Source organism: Lathamus discolor, chromosome 6 (assembly GCF_037157495.1).
Source record: "Lathamus discolor isolate bLatDis1 chromosome 6, bLatDis1.hap1, whole genome shotgun sequence".
Lineage (NCBI taxonomy): Eukaryota > Metazoa > Chordata > Aves > Psittaciformes > Psittacidae > Lathamus > Lathamus discolor.
Window position 1 is genome coordinate 70,266,782 of NC_088889.1, and position 17,396 is coordinate 70,284,177.

At 40.8% G+C, this 17,396-nt stretch overlaps 1 protein-coding gene across 2 annotated transcripts; it reads right to left on the reverse strand.

Annotated features, from left to right (window-relative positions):
- Positions 1 to 7,414: 7,414 nt before the first annotated feature.
- On the reverse strand, positions 7,415 to 13,253 carry LTO1 (LTO1 maturation factor of ABCE1). Of its 2 annotated transcripts, XM_065683450.1 has the most exons (6): positions 13,137 to 13,224; positions 12,629 to 12,723; positions 11,607 to 11,712; positions 10,616 to 10,686; positions 9,537 to 9,654; positions 7,415 to 7,639 (listed from the first exon to the last, which is right to left on the reverse strand). In XM_065683450.1, the coding sequence occupies exons 2-6, from the start codon at positions 12,634 to 12,636 to the stop codon at positions 7,430 to 7,432; spliced, it is 513 nt and encodes a 170-aa protein (XP_065539522.1). In that variant the 5' UTR covers positions 12,637 to 12,723; positions 13,137 to 13,224; the 3' UTR covers positions 7,415 to 7,429. The 2 variants fall into 2 exon arrangements, with proteins under 2 accessions (XP_065539522.1, XP_065539523.1); XM_065683451.1 differs by lacking the exons at positions 7,415 to 7,639; positions 12,629 to 12,723 and adding an exon at positions 9,045 to 9,180 and having other exon boundaries at positions 13,137 to 13,253.
- Positions 13,254 to 17,396: the final 4,143 nt, after the last annotated feature.

Here is a 17,396-nt window from a genome sequence, read left to right on the forward strand (position 1 = left end):
AGAAAAAACTCAAGAAGTCCTCCCCAAAACCTCCTCGATTCCATTGCTGAATTCCAACAAGCTTAGACCTTTTTGAACACTTCAATTCACATACTCTTTATTAAAAGAATAAACAAGATCTGTTAAATGTAAAAACTTAGAATCCATTTACATTCAAGTGTATCTGGCATTTTAAGTGATAGAAAACTAGAAGATAGAGGATAAAGTGAAGCTTTGAGCTATTATTTCAAAGAAGCCATAGGAATGACCCGGGCATGTGGGTTAGATACCCTGATAAAGATGCCTGGCAACGTCATTGAAAAGCTACAATGGGACAAAAGCAGTAAAGCTGCAAATGACAACATTTTAATGAATTCCTGGCAGCATAATTTTATGGGAAATGTATCTCTTTAGACAAACATGGTATTTTTATGATCCCACAATTGTAACTGATAATGGCAATTGTATTGGCATGGCAAACATGGATTCCCATATGGCTTTTGACTGAGTTCCACCCAATATTCCAATCAAATGATAAGAAAGGGACTGCAAATTAGTCAACCAGATTGCACTCATGAGACTTGCTAGACTTCTCATTTTGTTCTTCAAGGTCAAGAAAGCACAAATTTAGGAGCAAGGCACAAGTTAACCTTTTGTTTCGTTAATGTGAAAGCCATTTAAGAGGGAAAATAGAAATAGGTTCTTGATGATCCTATCAGCATCTGCAGAACCCTACTTAGATCTGTCATACTTTATGCCTGCATGAAGACCACATATTAAAATGTCTTATATTTCAGGGAAGTCACAGAGGATTCACAGCCACTGTTTTCTAAAGAGGGAATTACTAGCAGAAAAACTGTGCTTACAGCAAAGGAGGAATAAGGAACAAGGGCAGCAAATCTTCACTCTGCAGGGATCCTGTTGATGCAGGAACACCACTCACAGTGTATGGCAAACAGATCTGCTCCTGGGGTACACACCACCACTTCTACTAAACTCCTGAAGATGTTTTTAATGTGGTCTTCAAAGCATCCATTCCTTCACAGAACAGCCCCAAGCTTTTAGGGAGCAGTTACTACCAAATACACACAGACAAAGGTTAAAGCAGCTTTTTACTTGTCTCGAGTTGCCTCTCTGGACACAGGAGGCTGTGTTTAGTAGCTGCTAGATGTCTTCCCTCTAACACAGAATGAAAAAAAAAATATAAATCCATCTGTGTGGTTTCCATCTCTCACTTTAATTACAGCTTATGTTACTTTTCTTAACTATAATAATATCATTGAAGAACTATAACAATTAGTGTTTATTTCAGATTAAAATAAAAACCCCATGTAGTGATCCATCTCAAAAGCAGAATACCAGCCTGTCCTCTCACATGCTAGTGGCCGGTCACAGCACAATCTTCCCTGCCAACACGTCTGTCAAAGGGTGAAGCCTATCTGAAAGCCAAAGACTGCCTAGTCAAGTGAGACCTGGACTACATCTGCTCAGCTCTGGCTAATGTGGCATGAACTGGGAAACAAAGAAGCAAAATAAGAACCTCATTAGGCAACTGTTGCTAAATTCACACTCCATAACACATTTGGGGTGGGTGAACACAGGGCAAGAGGAACCACCTCCCCACCAGTAACTGGCCTTGGATATGGAAAAAGAATGGCCTGGGACTGCTTGTAAATATATAAAACAGTAATTGGTTAAAAGGGTGCTACCCTCAGGGCTGGAGAGAGCTCCAGGTACAGATTTCTAATATAATCATAGAATCACAGAATCAGTTGGGTCAGAAAAGACCTTTAAGATCATCAAATCCAACTTTCCCCCAGCACTGCCAAGGCCACCACTAAACCATGTCACTAATCAAAGCAACACCACATGCACAGGACAGGACCTGACATGCTGACTAGTTGGAGCAAGAGTCCTCCTGGGTTCATGGGATGAAGGTCTAGGGCTTTGACTTGTTCATTTAGTGTGCGGATTACAGAATGTAAATTGGTATCCACTCACCATTTCCAACCTGCTAAGTTAATAAATTTTAGATTATATGTTGCCAAGTGGTGTGGTTTTGTTACTCCATCCATCCCACCAGAGCACGCTGTGACACTTGTCTTAATCCACCATCAAGCTACATTCCCTTAAAAGCTTGGTCTCCTATGATAGCTAACATGCAACCCACCATAAGGACGTTGTCTGTAACGTAAGCACCAGTCTTCAAGGAGCTGGGTAGAGATGGGCAAGTTATTTAACAAGGATGGCTAAACTACCACTAGAGCATTACGACAATGCACTTGAGCCAGCACCGAACAAGTGACCCAGTGTCCCAAGTCACTACTCTGACGGCAAACTGTCTGAAACGGACAATTGAGCTTTTTGATGTTTTATTTCTCCTTTTATTAGATTTTATCACTATAGTTTGTTTGAATACAGGGTATTATTTTTTTAAGAGCTTTTTGCTCTTGGAACACCTGCAGGCCATAGTTCTTTATATCTGGCTGCTTTAAATACGAAAACAAGATCATCAGCAAATGTGTATTGTTATATATAACCATGTTCTTCTTATATGCACAGGAATAACATCATCCCAAGATTTCCAGAAGGCATCAGCAATTATTTACTCAAAAGTAAACATTATTTCTTGTAAACATAACACATTTATTTCATAGTTTTGACTCAATAGCTGTTTCTGTCATTCACTATGACCACTCCGTTCCTTTGAGACAATAAATCTACCAGCTACATATTAATTCAGGTTTCCCTTTTTATGGAGACCCTTGGACTGCAAAGGATCAGGAAGGTTCCTTTCTTACGGACCTTTCCAATGTAAGTGAAAGCCTTCACCTTTCTTCACTTTTTCATGATAGTACTGAACAGAGGTGCAGAGTCAAACAAGTACATGCAAAGCCTCATGTTTGTGGAAACACAAGGGTGCTCTCATCCTCAAAACAATCTTCTAATCTACCTAAATACAGCCCTCCTTGTAAACCTGCTTAAAGTGCCTTCAGAGATCTCCTTCCACTTCTATGTTTCTGCTGAAGGAGAATTTCAGGCAAATCACAAGCCAAAGCTCCTGGAACAGTCTTCTCCACATTCTTCCCTAACACAATTTGTTTCTTTCTCAGGACTTTGAGAAATTAAGATGCTACTGGATTTTTGTGAACTTGTCCTTATTTCACTGCGTAAGAGAACTTAAAAGAAGAGCCAGACATACAACATCATGAGACAGATCATCATCTCAACATGTAGTTCTAACAAGGCACCTATGATGAAGCAGGTTTATGAACTCCTAAACTATGTTCAAATCATTCTCCATCTTATTCAGGTGTTCTGGATATGACACATAAAATGGTGCCCAAAGTCCATGCGGTTTTAGGTTTACAGTGCACTTGACTAACTGCACCATGACCAAGGTTTCCTCAAGAAGCAAATACACTGTAGATGTAACCTCCAGCTCTGTTCAAAAGTGACATTCTATTCTATCAGTTCTTAGTTTCAAATAATAATTTGGGGTTTTACTTGGATTTCAGAAACTGTCAAGTGCTTATTAACAATAACCTCTGTATGTGTGAAAGGCAAAAGGGGTCTCAAAACTTCAATGTCTGCACATACACTGAAAAGAAAAAAAAAAGCAAAAAAAAAGCAGCCAGTTTAGAGAACAATGTAGGCATGTGTTTTTAAACTACTGTTCATGCAGTCTGGTCAGGACTGTGTGACACAGTATACAGTGTTTTGTCATCCAAGGAATGTCTTTGATCAAGAGTTTATGCAAGAAGGAAAAAAAAGCCATGAAACCCTAATCCGTTCCCACAGTCCAGTAAACATGAGCTGGACAAACAGTGGACAATAGAAGTAAAGCTTGCTGCTGGAACAATAGCTGCGACTAAAAAAATTAAAGGATTGCTGACTCATAGTTCCTACTATCAAGAAACATACCATGCAGTGTTGTTCAGAATCCTGAAGATGCTAAACGTTAAGGATTGTAATTACTATTATGTTGAGATAAAGCAGCAAAATATGCTGCTAAACAATAAAATAAAAAAAAGAAAAAAGAAAGAAAGCGACAAAAACTGATGTTGATTCCATCTAGTGCAGAGCTGGGATGAGAGACTGAATAATCAATGTTTCTGCCTAAGCATTTTGCTAAAATAAACACTAATTTTATTATAAACAAACATCAATTAAATCCATTCAGTCAGTGTGCCATGATTTTAGATGCCACCCATCCAAATTCGGCATGACTACAATCAATCTTTCTAACCTTTTTAAGACAAAAGCTATATCCTGTTTCTTATTCAAAAATCTATAGGCAATTTTGCCATGCCAAAACCAGGTACACAGAATACCGTATTACTTGTCAATTACATGTGGATACAGAATATAATAACTAAAAAAAACAATTAAAAAATTGTATAGCAAGTCACTTGCAAATCAACTGGCACTTACTATAGCTGATTTTATTTTACCTTTGGAAGTGGACTTATTACTTCGTCTTAATAAAGACTTTCAAAGTCTCCTATGTTGGCTATGTTTTGGATAATCTTAGTGACCATGATGCCTTCCACATAGTATTACATGATTTGGTAGACCTGTGTTTTCAGAAGTTGCAAAGTATTTGAATCTTAGGATGAAAAATGCCGCAAGTACGTAATGATTACATTGGGGAATAAACACTCCTGTGATTAATGTAGTAATATTCACAGTGTGATGCCAAAGAGAGATTCAAGTTCGCTACAAGTGAACTAACTGGATATTTAACTGCACTGTATGTTAGCTATATCCGTACATTGGCTAATAGTATCCCTATTAACATAGGGATACTCTTTCTGATGCATTAGATACGTTTGATTTTAGCGCAGGTATTACCCCACTGCATAGTGTAGTCTAGACAATCCCAAAGAATCCAAGAGCTCCAAGATCTCTTCTTGTCTCTGCTACAGAAACCATTACTTTTCAAGTCTGAGTGCATGGATTTATACACTTAGAAGACTGCTTTCAAAATGGAGCACAAAGCTTTGTTATTATTAACAGCAACAGGGAACGAGCTGCTTCTACAACTCCAAACACTGGGACACACTGAAACACTTCAGTACCAGGTTGCTCTACCTGGCCTTTATATGCTATACTAGACACCAAAATAAGCAACTGGAAAATTGCTGAACCCATTTCACATCTCCCAGACCTCCATTTTCTCTGGTGATATATACAGTTGTGTGGTAATGTGTATGGTCATAACTTTAGCCATTTAAAAAAAAAAAAAAAACAACCCTGGCAGACTAAAATGAGAATCATGGTTACTTGCCAAAATATGAAAGGTGATTTTTTTTAGGCTGTAATTAGAACCCATTACCATTAACAAGCTGCAAAGGGCAGTATTCAAAAGGCACTAACATTCATACTGAGTAGTACCAAGAATATAAAGACTTATAACAACAGCAGAAATATTAAAACTTCTGTTTCAAACCAAAGCCTTTCTCTGTAAGATGAAGACGAGATATAGCATCACACACACATTGCTATGCCTGCCTGATCCAGCTTTGTTACAACCTTCTCTGGAGTGTCCTGCACAAAATCCCATCAGAAATCAACATTCTAATCAAGAAGGACTTCAGATAATTCTAATACACCAGCAGATTTCAAACTATATCCCTCAGATCACTAGGCACACCAACACCAGCACTTTGTCAATAAATATGTAGTGCTTCCCACTGCTATCATTGCAGAAACTGCTTAAGAAAGCAGTTACCCAGAGGAGTCTTATCCTTTTCCTGCCCACACCTTTAGCTCCAGAAAATGACATTCCTTAATATCATCAGCATTCCCTTTCTGCATGCAACACTGCTGAGTAACTACAGGACATTATAAAAAAACCCAAACACAAATGTTCAAACAAGCCACCCACTTTTATTTGAGAGTGAAACTAGAAAAGAATCTAAGATTACTAAATCAGATCTTGAAACAGAAGGCTGTATCTAATAAAATACACAGCTTTGGCAGACTTCTGACAGATGGATCTCCCTCTGTTCCAATGTAAGAAGTTGTGTTTACAGTCAAAGCACAAATAAGCATTCATAGATACATCAGAGGGCTCAAACTCTCTCTTCCATCTCCTGAAAAGCCAAAACCTACATAAATTTTAGAACAAATCGACTGAAAAATTGAACCTCTTAATTTTATCTCAGCAGAATCTATTTAAAAATAATCAATAAAAATGTGCTACCTTTCTAGAACTTCTAAGTACACGGACCAAAACGTGTACTATACTTGCCAAAAATAATCCTGCTTACCCAGAGTATTTAAACCAACCTATATTTTTCTTTCTCTAAATGGCATTTATTCATAAAGCTAGCAATATGAGTACGAGTTGGCACAGGTTCTATGTGCATACTAGAACACACATTTCATACCTCAACAGCAATTCCTGGGGGTTGTAATGACTTCAGTACCCCAGCAGTAATCAGTTTTGTACCCATCTTTTAAGACAATTCTGTACTTCCCACTTTCAGATGAGAGAATTATGATCATGAAGAAACAAAACTAGCTAAAACACAGCCCAGTCAAGAAATGTTCAACGTTTCAAACATTCCTCCCTACCTACTGAGCAGCATCTAGAGGTGGTAAACACAGTGACAGATATTTAAGTCTTAGTAACTTTTAGAACATTTTAACTGTTCTTAACAGATCAGGTACTTCTGCACAATTCCAAACCTGTTTGATGCCTTAGCACAAAGCAACAATCCCCTATGTCCTACTTTATTAATAACCAATATTATAATCTACAGATTGCACTGTTTCCCTTTTCCACACAGCCTTTAAATCAATACTCAGGCTGCACAGTTGAGCACTCAAACCAGGAAAAGTCTGAGAGACTGTGGCCCACAGAAGCTTTATTCAGCCTCTCTGTGCACAGATCTTCTGACAGGGTCTTTAATTACTTAAAGTAATTAAAGATTCCAGCAGAGTCTCCAGCACTCAAGAAAAGAGGATGGATAAGCAGGGCATGGAACTACCAAAGCCATTTGTAAGAATTTGTTTCATTTGTTACAGATTCTAGGAAGATGTTGACATAACAGGACAGAAATATCACAAGCTTCTATCTCACAAAACTGAATACTGGGTTTTGAAATTTTGATGGATTTTTTAATTTCTCCATTAGCATTCTAGTTGGCTTAAGCACATCCCTTTCACAGGTGTTTGCTAACTCTACTGTTCCTCATTTTCTAGGTGAGTGGTCTGAGAAACACAGGCAAAAAATACCAACATGGAAAAAAGCTCAGTACTCAGCCACTCTTGATATTGGTGAGAAGCACATTCTGAAGTATTTAACTACTCAAAATGAAAATTATTTGGAATGAGCCACAGTAGACACTTCACATTGGTTAACGCAAACCAACAGTCTTGACATAACCTGGGCTTTAACTCCTTAGCTGTAAATAAGGTATAAAAATACCCCTCCAGTATGCTATGAAGACTCCACTGCTACAGCCTGGACACACAGAAAACCCCTCAATTGGTTGCAGAAGTGTTTTAAAAATTGGCACCAAAGAAAGTACACAACTACATACCCAACATAAATTTTAACCATACCTCCTTTAATAAACACCTTCAGGCCCATACAAGACATGAAACAGAAGATACTCAGAAAACAGACTTGTGGAAGAAGAGACTCCATCTGCATGGACACACATATGGAGCCAAATTTAAGACTTCATAGGCAACCCTAAACCTGGCTCGTCCCAGTTTGAAATCCTTAAATGTGTTTATCTAAATATATATTTAGATAATAATTTATTCTAATAATTTGCTATAAATAAAATTAAATGAAAGATTTTCCATCAAACCCATTTTCAAAGGAACTGTCATTGACTGCTTGGTTATCAAGAAAAGTCACTAAGGAAATAGCTTATTTATATACTTAAGCAACAGACAAAAAAGAACAAATTGTTTTGACCTAAGTTGACACAAATGCACACAACTCCCTTCTTACATTCAGCAGAATTATCTTCAGAGTCCAAACTCAAAAACTTTTAGCAGAATTCATGTGCTTTACATCCCAGATGTGACTACACAGTGACAATCTAAAAATACAAGTTATTTTCTTGTATAATAAAAAAGCTGCACAAGTAAACCAGAGCTGAAGTCTAGATGGCACATAGCAGTGCTGGTCAAGGACATAGCTATATTAAAACATTTCCTTCACCCAAGATACTTTAGCCTGCATACAGCTTCTGACAGCCATGGGACTCAACTCTGTCTTTACAAACCTACACTATGCTGTGTAGACTTAGCCAGCATAAGTAACAACTGATGAAAGGTCTTCTAGAACCCATCATATCTTGCAAATGGTATGCAAAGACATCCAGCAACAAAAAGTACCTTTCAAGCAAAATAACTGACTGTGCTTCTCTTTAACATAGTGGAATAAATTTAGCTGACGGCATCCTTTTTTTCTTTTAATAAGACTAACAAGTACATATTCAAGACTAGAAAATAAGAAGCTATTCCTTGATAAAATGTACTGATATATACAGAAAATCAGTATCAACTCTTCTATAGCTGTGTTTCTCTCACTGATCATTTATATTGCTTGCTGTTTGGGTTTCAAGGGGTTTGGTAGGGTTTTTTCATGTTCTGAGCTGTAGCTACTTTATGAGCGGTATCTTAATCTTTCTCCTTCCTATTCTGACTTCCTTTGTCATTCTATCCTTTACTCACAATGATTCCTACTGCAAAGTTTACAGGCAACTGATTATATCTTACTTCACCTACAATACCTACACATTGTGTAAACTGCATGATCTGCATACACAGATTTTTAACTAACATACACTCTTTAAATAAGGAAACATTACAAATGTGTATATTTTCCTTTTGAGGAACTAAATCTATCAGTGCAAGGCTAGTTAAATATTTCTATTTAATAGCGTTTCAGTGCTCTCAAGTAAAACTTGGAGATAATAAATGTTAAGTGACATATAAGAAGTACTCTGGCAAGTTTGATGGTTTTCCCTTTCCCCCTTAATACTTAGCACTCCTTCGCTACTGTGATTTTGTTTAAAGTAAGAGCAAGTAAACACTTCTCCAGTTATTTGTTCTTTTAATGTTTCTTCTTTGGTCATCCATGTTTACCTTCATCTGTTATATTCAAAATGTTAGGGAAGAGCTTTCAGTACTGATTCTAAAATCAGACTGAACATTTAGCATTGTACAAACCTAAAAAAGAATACAGAAAAGTGTTTCAAAGAGTCTCTCTTCCAAGAAGAATGTTCAACAAAATTCCCAGTTTCTCCATTTCTCTTCTTCTGGTCCCACTTGTAAATATCATTTGACAATGAATTACAACTTTTCCCTTTAAAACATATTTTTATTTTATTTTGCATGTGCTATCAGTTTGGGAATTTTCAACTATCAAGTATTTTCACTTAATTCACTTCAAGTGTTTTACTATGACTGCAAAAGGAGAACAAGAATTGCTCTGTGCTAATACTGTGGTTTTGAGCAGGATTAGAGACTAAAAATTTCCAGAAATTAATACCAGTGTTCTAAAATAACAACTTAATCCTACAAACCTGTTTAAATTTTCCTCTGATTTTTTCCAGATCTTCTTGCAGCTTATCATAAGTAGGGTCTTCATATGGGAATTTCTGAATCATCCTTATTAAGGAATCCAGAGCCCTTATCTTTTTGCTATAAAAGATCAAAACAAAATACAATGAGCCTACTTCAGAAATTCTTCCAATCTATCAATATGAAAATTATACCAATACTTATATATAATTCAGCGCGTAGGACCCATCCTTCTTTACTTCAACTTCCATCCTTCTCTACTTCAACTTCTCCCATTTAGCTCACTGAGAGAGTGTATTTGATAGATATTTAAGCCATAATCAGAAATTCAGCTGTAGCACAACTGATAAAGTCAAAGTTTCCCTTTTAACTTAACTGCTAGAAGTGGAGAAATATTCAAGAATCTTCAGAAATATTGATTAGATGACAGAGCAAACTAAGGAAATCAATAAAAAACCTCACCAGAACACATCAAAACAGCTGACATACGGTGGCAATTCTGTCAGATAAATTAATCAACACTGGATAGGAAAAATATACAAAGAAAAGAATGACAGTAATACAAAAATGTAGGTTGAAAGGGACAGCTGAAGCCATCCCATCCACTTTCTACAGAAGCTGGCCCAACTTCAAAGCTAGATAAGGCTGCTCAGGGCTATCTTCAAGCAGATTCTGAAAAGCTACGAAGATGTGGCTTCTAGAATCTCTTTGGACAGCTGCTTGCACTGGAAAGGGCCTTCTCCTTATGTTCCATGAGAACTTCTTTCAAATGGTGAAAGTTGCCTATTGTCTTTTTACTGTACAATTCTGCAAGGAACATGCCTCCACCTTACCTAGAATTTCCCCTTCTGTGGTACCACTAGGTATCTCCCTTGTCTTCTTTTCTGCAGGCTGACAAAATCAAGGTCCCTTATCCTCTTTTCATTATCACATGCTCCAGCATATTATACCACCCTAGGGCCCTCTGCTCACCTTTCTTCTAGTTTTTCAACATTTCTTCTGTACTGAGGAAGAAGGAAAGCTGGACACTGTAATTTGAAACAGTATTAAAGAACAGTAATTCTTTTTTTTTTAACCTTACCTGTTCTTTTCATCTGTGCATTTCTGAAGCAGACATTGCCATGTCAGTGCAAACCCAAGGTAGCAGCCAATCTGAATGTCAGGAGGGAAAATATGTATATTTGGTATAAACATTGTATATATATACAGTATATATAGTCAAACAGAAATAAGGCACTACATTGTATGCTTTTCTTCAGGAAACAAATCACTGGATACACTGGATTCCTATGCTAGGAAGTTCAATAAATTAGGGTGGAATAAATGAAGGCTACCTGTGTTACAGACACTGAAAACTTCTTCTAAGGATCTGTTCAGTAACAAAGGATAATAAATTATAAACTTGGTAGTGTTCAGTAATCCCTGGCAGTGTTGAGGGCCAGGCTGGATAGGGCTTCGAGCAACCTGGTCTAGTGGAAGGTGTCACTGTCTATAGCAGGGGGTTGGAACTGGATGAGCTTGAAGATCCCTTCCAACCCAAAACAGTCTGTGATTCTGTGAAACCTGCACATACAAGAAAAGTTAAGGTTGTTCACCAGCACTCTCCAGTCCTTTCATTTCTAGGAAGGCTTACCGATTCAGTGTGTGTGCCAACACACAGGACTGACTCCCATGTTCTAAACAATAACAGTGCCTCAACCAGTCAACTCTCCCACTATTAGAAATAACAAAAAGTGTAACAGAGACACCAGAACTGCCCCTTGATGGTTCTCTATCCAACATTCCATGTTTTTCCCTAATGCTGAACCACAGGAGACAGTACAGGAGCGCCCCTTCAGCCACAGTTTTGGGTTACAGAAACAATTGTAAAAGAAACTCATCTATTTAAACTGTTCAGATCAAAACACCACCTTCAAACTAGCTTCTTGGACACATACAAAGCAGTGTGACATAACAGGTGTCAGGCTACCAAATTATGGAACTTTGTCTAACAGTTTCTGCAGTACAATAATTTTCTAATGACAAAAAACATTGTGATTCTCATTGTGATTCTGAAGTATTTTCCCATTTACCTCAGACCCAATCTTTGCACCATGGAGTGATCCATATTTCCTTCCCTCAACAACTCCAATGTGACTGCCTTCAGCATACCCCTCCTGATACCCTTCACCATGAAACCTGTGAAGACAGAAAGCCAACTTTTTTATCAGACACTTTCATATCAAAGTCACACTGCACACAAGCAACTCCCAGGAATAAAACTACATTAAAAAAAAAAACAAACCCAAACACACACACAAAAAAAAAAACCAACCAACCAACCAACAAACAAAACAAAACAAAAAAAAAAACAACAAAAAAAACCAAACAAAAAAAACAAACCCAAACCCACCTCCAAATGCAACTACCAATATTCAGATACATAATATTGGTTTAAATTAAGATTCAATTACACATTCTGTGTTCTTTCCAAACATGTTTATAACAATTTGCCAAGAAAAATAAACTCCACAATGCAGATCAACACTTTCACCAAAATAACACTGCAAACTACAAGCTCTCAACTCTGGTTCAAGTTTCCACATGGTGGAAGAGCCCAGATTGTGCAGGTTGGTCACTCAGCAACAGCAAAGAGAAGAATTTTGGCCTATGAAGGCAGGCTGTGGGGACGTGGTGGCACTGAAACACTACACACCTGCAGGTATCAAGCTTCTACCCCTTGGCACTGAACAGGCTCCACATGCAAATGCAGAACCAGGGGGCTGGTTGGACTTTATGATCATGAAGGTCTTTTCCAACCCAACTGATTCTATGATTTTAATTTCCCCCACTCTTCTCCTTCCTCACCCCCTCCCCGGACTCATTATGGAATCACAGAATCAACCAGGCTGGAAAAGAACTATTAAGATCACCGAGTCCAACTGTTCCCGAGCACTGCCAAGGACACCACAAAACCATGGCACTGAGGGCCTCGTCTACACAGTTTGTGAACACTTCCAGGGACAGGGACTCCACCACTGCCCTGGGCAGCCTGTTCCAATGCCTGAACACCCTCTGGGGAAGAAATCTTTCCTAATAGCCAGTCTAAACCTACCCTGGCATAGATCGAGGCCATTTCCTCTTGTCCTGTTGCTTGTTCCTTGGGAGAAGAGAGCAGCCACCTTCTGGCTACATGCTCCTTTCAGGTAGCTGTAGAGAGCAACAAGGTCCCCCCTGAGCCTTCTCTTCTCCAGTCTGAACCCTCCAGGTCCCTCAGCCATTCCCCACCACACTTGTGCTCCAGGCCCTTCACCAGCTCCGTTGCCCTTCTCTGGACCCGCTCCAGCACCTCAATGTCTTTCTTGCAGTGAGGAACCCAGAACCGAACACAGGATTCCAGGTGCAGCCTCACCAGTGCCGAGCTAAAGCCCTGACCTCAGTCCCTTTACCGCCCTTCACTCCTCAGTTTTCTCTTAACTCCTACCACCGGCTGCGGACGTCCAGGAGGGCCTAACCCCGGAAGTCCCCTCCCCTCTTCCCGCTCCGTCGACTGTTACCCACAGCAGCTCCGCCGGCCCCCCAGGGTCCCTGGGCCCCAGCCAGGGCACCCCGACCCACCGCACCTCTCCTCGGCCATCACGATCTCCTCAAACAAGTCGTGGCCCACCGTCTCAGCCGCCATCACACCACCACCAACCGCAGCCTCTGGGCATGCCGGGAAACGACGGCGAGCCGGAAGGGAGACAGCTGCTCCAGTGCGCAAGCGCGTAACACCCCCCCCACACACACACCCTCTCCACACCCCCACACCCCCCCCCGCCGGGCTCGGCGAAGACAGGGGGCGTGGCCTGAACATGTCCTGACCGCGCCTCCGTGCGTCTGGCCCCGCCCCGGTGAACGGCGGCGCGGCGGCAGGGGGCGCCCGAGCGCCACCGCAGGGCCAGGCCCGCGGACGTGGCTGGTGATGAAGGGGTGAGGCTTCCCCCTACGCCCCGGCTCCGGGACAATCCAGTGTGGCGTTGCTCTGAGGTGGTTCTTAGCTTCAAGTCGTGTATTATCGATGTATATACCCCAAAATGCATATATTTTTGATGTAAATACCTGAATCATGCTTCAGCGTGCTTTCCAGATGCCTTTGTTACACGTATTTGGTGTTATGGATCCACACTGGTAACAGGAAGCGTTTATACTCCTTTATAAGCATATATTTTCATGCTAACTTACTGTTGTATTACATCCTTTAGTGAAAATGTGGCTTTAGGCACACCGAAGCCAATCCCAGTAGGGGTACTGTAGGTCTGTTACCTTCCAAACCAAGCACAGGAGAAAAGAGGATTTGAAAACACGGCTTTAAAATCCAGAGGAGGGTCTAAAGAGAAGAACTACATTAGAGTAAAAGTCGTGCTACTAAAGGTTTGGCTAACTGGATACAACAATCACAGAATCCCAGACAGGTTTGGGTTGAAGTTCATCCAGTTCCAACCCCCTGCCATGAACAGGGACACCTTTCACTAGACCAGGTTGCTCCAAGCCCCATCCAACCTGGCCTTGAACACTGCCAGGGATGGGGCAGCCACAGCTTCTCTGGGCAACCTGTGCCAGCGCCTCACCACCCTCACAGGGGTAACTTCTTCCTTACATCTAACCTGAACTTCCCCTGTTTCAGTTTAAACCCATTTCCCCTTGTCCTGTCAGTCCCAGTCCATTAAAAATGCTTCACGACAGCAGGCTGTCCTGATTTATCTTGAGTGACTGTAGTGAGCGGGCCAGTGTGTTTTCTGCATTAATTTAAAGTGTAGATATCACTGTATCTCACATAAAAACACTGAAGGTTTGTTAGGTGTGAATATCAACCTGCTTTACAACCACACAATCACAAAGATATACTGTTCAATGAGGTCAGTGGGACTATCAGGTGTCCCAAAGGTTTCCTGTAGCTAATAGCTACAGCTTAATTCTTGCTTTGGATGCTACTGGGAAAAAAAAAAAAAAAAAAGAAAAGGAAAAAAAAGGAGTTCTTTGACCTCAGTAGACCATGGGATTGATGGAAAATGCTGAAAATATGCCTTATGCTGCCCAAAAGGAGAGTTGGTTTCCATAACATTTTTGGGGAAAGAAAGTATAGTTCTTTCATTTATTGTTCTCTATTCATATACAAAGTACTCTGTCCGGGTAGAAAAAGTAGTCCTGGATTTTCCACGAACATTGTTTCAGTGCTTTGAGCAGAGGTAAAGTTGATATTATGGCTCTTGAATAAAGGATTTATAGCTTTTTACACTTCTCCAATGTGGAAATGAAGATGCCCAGAATCTCCTTTCCTACAGTCTTCCCACTATTCTAACACCTTGTATTTACACATCATAGTTTCTGACTGAGACTTCACAAGGGGACATTTGACACCTGACCTTTAAAAACCTTTGAAGGCTGTAAAAATGTACTGTTGCAAATGAAAGCACTGCAATTGTCCTGCTGGCTTTGAGAAATGATGATCAGCTGGGAGGTATATGGTGAAAGGTGGAGGTGGTGTTTACATTCCCACAGAGCCAAAGACAGTGGTGTGTCGAGGTTTTGCACACCAAGTTCCTGACCAAGTCAGGTGCCTGACAGTAGGGAAAGCATTTTCCAGTAATCCTTCCACCTCAAGCTGTGACCTTTCCAGATTTTATAAGCAAAGCAGCCAGGTTTGGTCAGAACACGGATGAGAAATCTCCAAGGAAAACTAAAGTGCTCCAGGAAGCGGTGTGGGTAATTTAGCTCCTGGCATCTTCCCTCTGTCTGAATAAATATTGAACCAACCTCTAACTATGCTGTTGCAGTAAGAAATGTGCTTCTGGGAGAAGATGCAAATCCAGAGTTGTCAGCAAACAGAGTCACTGGAGAGCTCAAGATGCTGTTTAAAAATATAAGGTCACTCATCTTTGTGCTCTTGAACAATATTCATGAACAACGATGTTACATCTACTGAAAAGATCTCTGGTTAAACAGTTTACCCTCTATTTGCTGTGTTTCCCATCAAAATTGTTTGGTTTCTTTTTAGCAGAAAATTAAAAGTGAATCTTTGTTGACCAGGGATTAAAAATACGTATTTATTTGGTTTTCTGATTTTTACGTCTCAAAAAAAAAAAAAAAGTCTTGAAAGGTACCTAGTATTCAAAGACAATATAGTGTCTGATCAAAACTGGGAATGAAAAGGAGAAACTAGTATGTCCCAGGCCTGAAAACTGGAATTAAACAACTAGCTTGTGGCTGGATGGCTGCACGCAAAGAGTTGTGGTCAATGGCTCAGTGTCCATCTGGAGGCTAGTAACGAGTGGTGTCCCTCAGGGATCGGTGTTGGGACCGGTCTTGTTCAACATCTTTGTCGTTGACACTGGAATGGGTTGCCCAGGGAGGTTGTGAGTGCTCCATCCCTGGCAGTGTTCAAGGCCAGGTTGGATGAAGCCTTGTGTTGGATGGTTTAGTGAGAGGTGTCCCTGTCCATGGCAGGGGGGTTGGAACTAGATGATCTTGAGGTCCTTTCCAACCCTAACCATTCTATGATTCTATGACATGGACAGTGGGATTGAATGCGCCCTCAGCAAGTTTGCCGATGACACCAAGCTGTGTGGTTTGGTTGATATGCTGGGGGGAAGGGATGCCATCCAGAGGGACCTTGACACACTTGTGAGGTGGGCTGATGCCAGCTTATGAAGTTTAACCATGCCAAGTGCAAGTTCATACGCCTGGGTCGGGGCAATCCCAGGCACAGCTACAGGTTGGGCAAAGAAGAGGTTCAGAGCAGCCCTGCAGAGAAGGACTTGGGTGTGTTGGTCGATGAGAAAATGAACATGAGCCGGCTTCAGTGTGCACTCACAGCCCAGAAAGCCAACCGTATCCTGGGCTGCATCAAAAGAAGCATGACCAGCAAGTTGAAGCAGATGATCCTGCCCCTCTACTCTGCTCTTGTGAGACCTCACGTGGAGTATTGTGTGCAGTTCTGGTGTCCTCAACATAAAAAAGGACATGGAACTGCTGGAACAAGTCCAGAGGAGAGCCACGAGGATGATCAGGGGGCTGGAGCACCTCGTGTGAAGACAGACTGAGAAAGTTAGGGCTGTTTAGCCTGGAGAAAAGAAGGCTGTGTGGAGACCTCATAGCAGCCTTCCAGTATCTGAAGGCGGCTTATAAGGATGCTGGGGAGGGACTCTTCATTAGGGACTGTAGTGATAGGACAAGGGGTAAAGTGTTAAACAGGGGAAGTTTAGATTGGATAGGAGGAGGAAGTTCTTCCCTGTGAGGGTGGTGAGGCACTGGAATGGGTTGCCCAAGGAAGTTGTGAATGCTCCATCCCTGGTGGTGTTCAAGGCCAGGTTGGACAGAGCCTTGGATGACATGGTTTTATGTGAGGTATCCCTGCCCATGGCAGAGGGGTTGGAACTAGATGATCTTAAGGTCCTTTCCAACCCCAACTATTCTATGATTCTATGATTCTAACTTGAAAATCAGGACTACATCTCCCAGTATACAAGGAGCAGGAGCCCTCCAAATGTGTGTCAGTGGCTCAGCTGAAAGGAGATTGGGAAACATCGCAGTAGGTGTTTTCCAGCCAAGATATCTGCAATTCCTGTGACTCACAGAATTTCCAAACAGAAAACAACATATTTTTTCAGGTAAAACCCCCCAGTTTTCTTACTGGCTGAGTGTGGTTCCCATCTGTAAAAGGAAGCAGCCTTCCATGTATAGGATTTTTCGCAGGTGAATTTCGCACAGCTGAAGAGAAATCAGAGAAAACACACCTGGTGGGGAATTTTTCCATCTCCCCGAGGAATAACCTCCTGTGAGCAGCTGGGGCTTAGTGCTATTTTCTGTGTCAGGCACCTCGAAGGCTGTGTGAATGGCATGGC

Excerpts from the sequence above, each read along its gene's own strand:
- LTO1 (XM_065683450.1), bottom strand. Across the intron at positions 10,687-11,606 it reads GTGCAAAGATTGGGTCTGAG|ATTGGCTGCTACCTTGGGTT; the intron begins GTAAATGGGAAA and ends CCTGACATTCAG. Across the intron at positions 7,640-9,536 it reads TCAGAGGAAAATTTAAACAG|ATGGAGTCTCTTCTTCCACA; the intron begins GTTTGTAGGATT and ends GTGTCCATGCAG.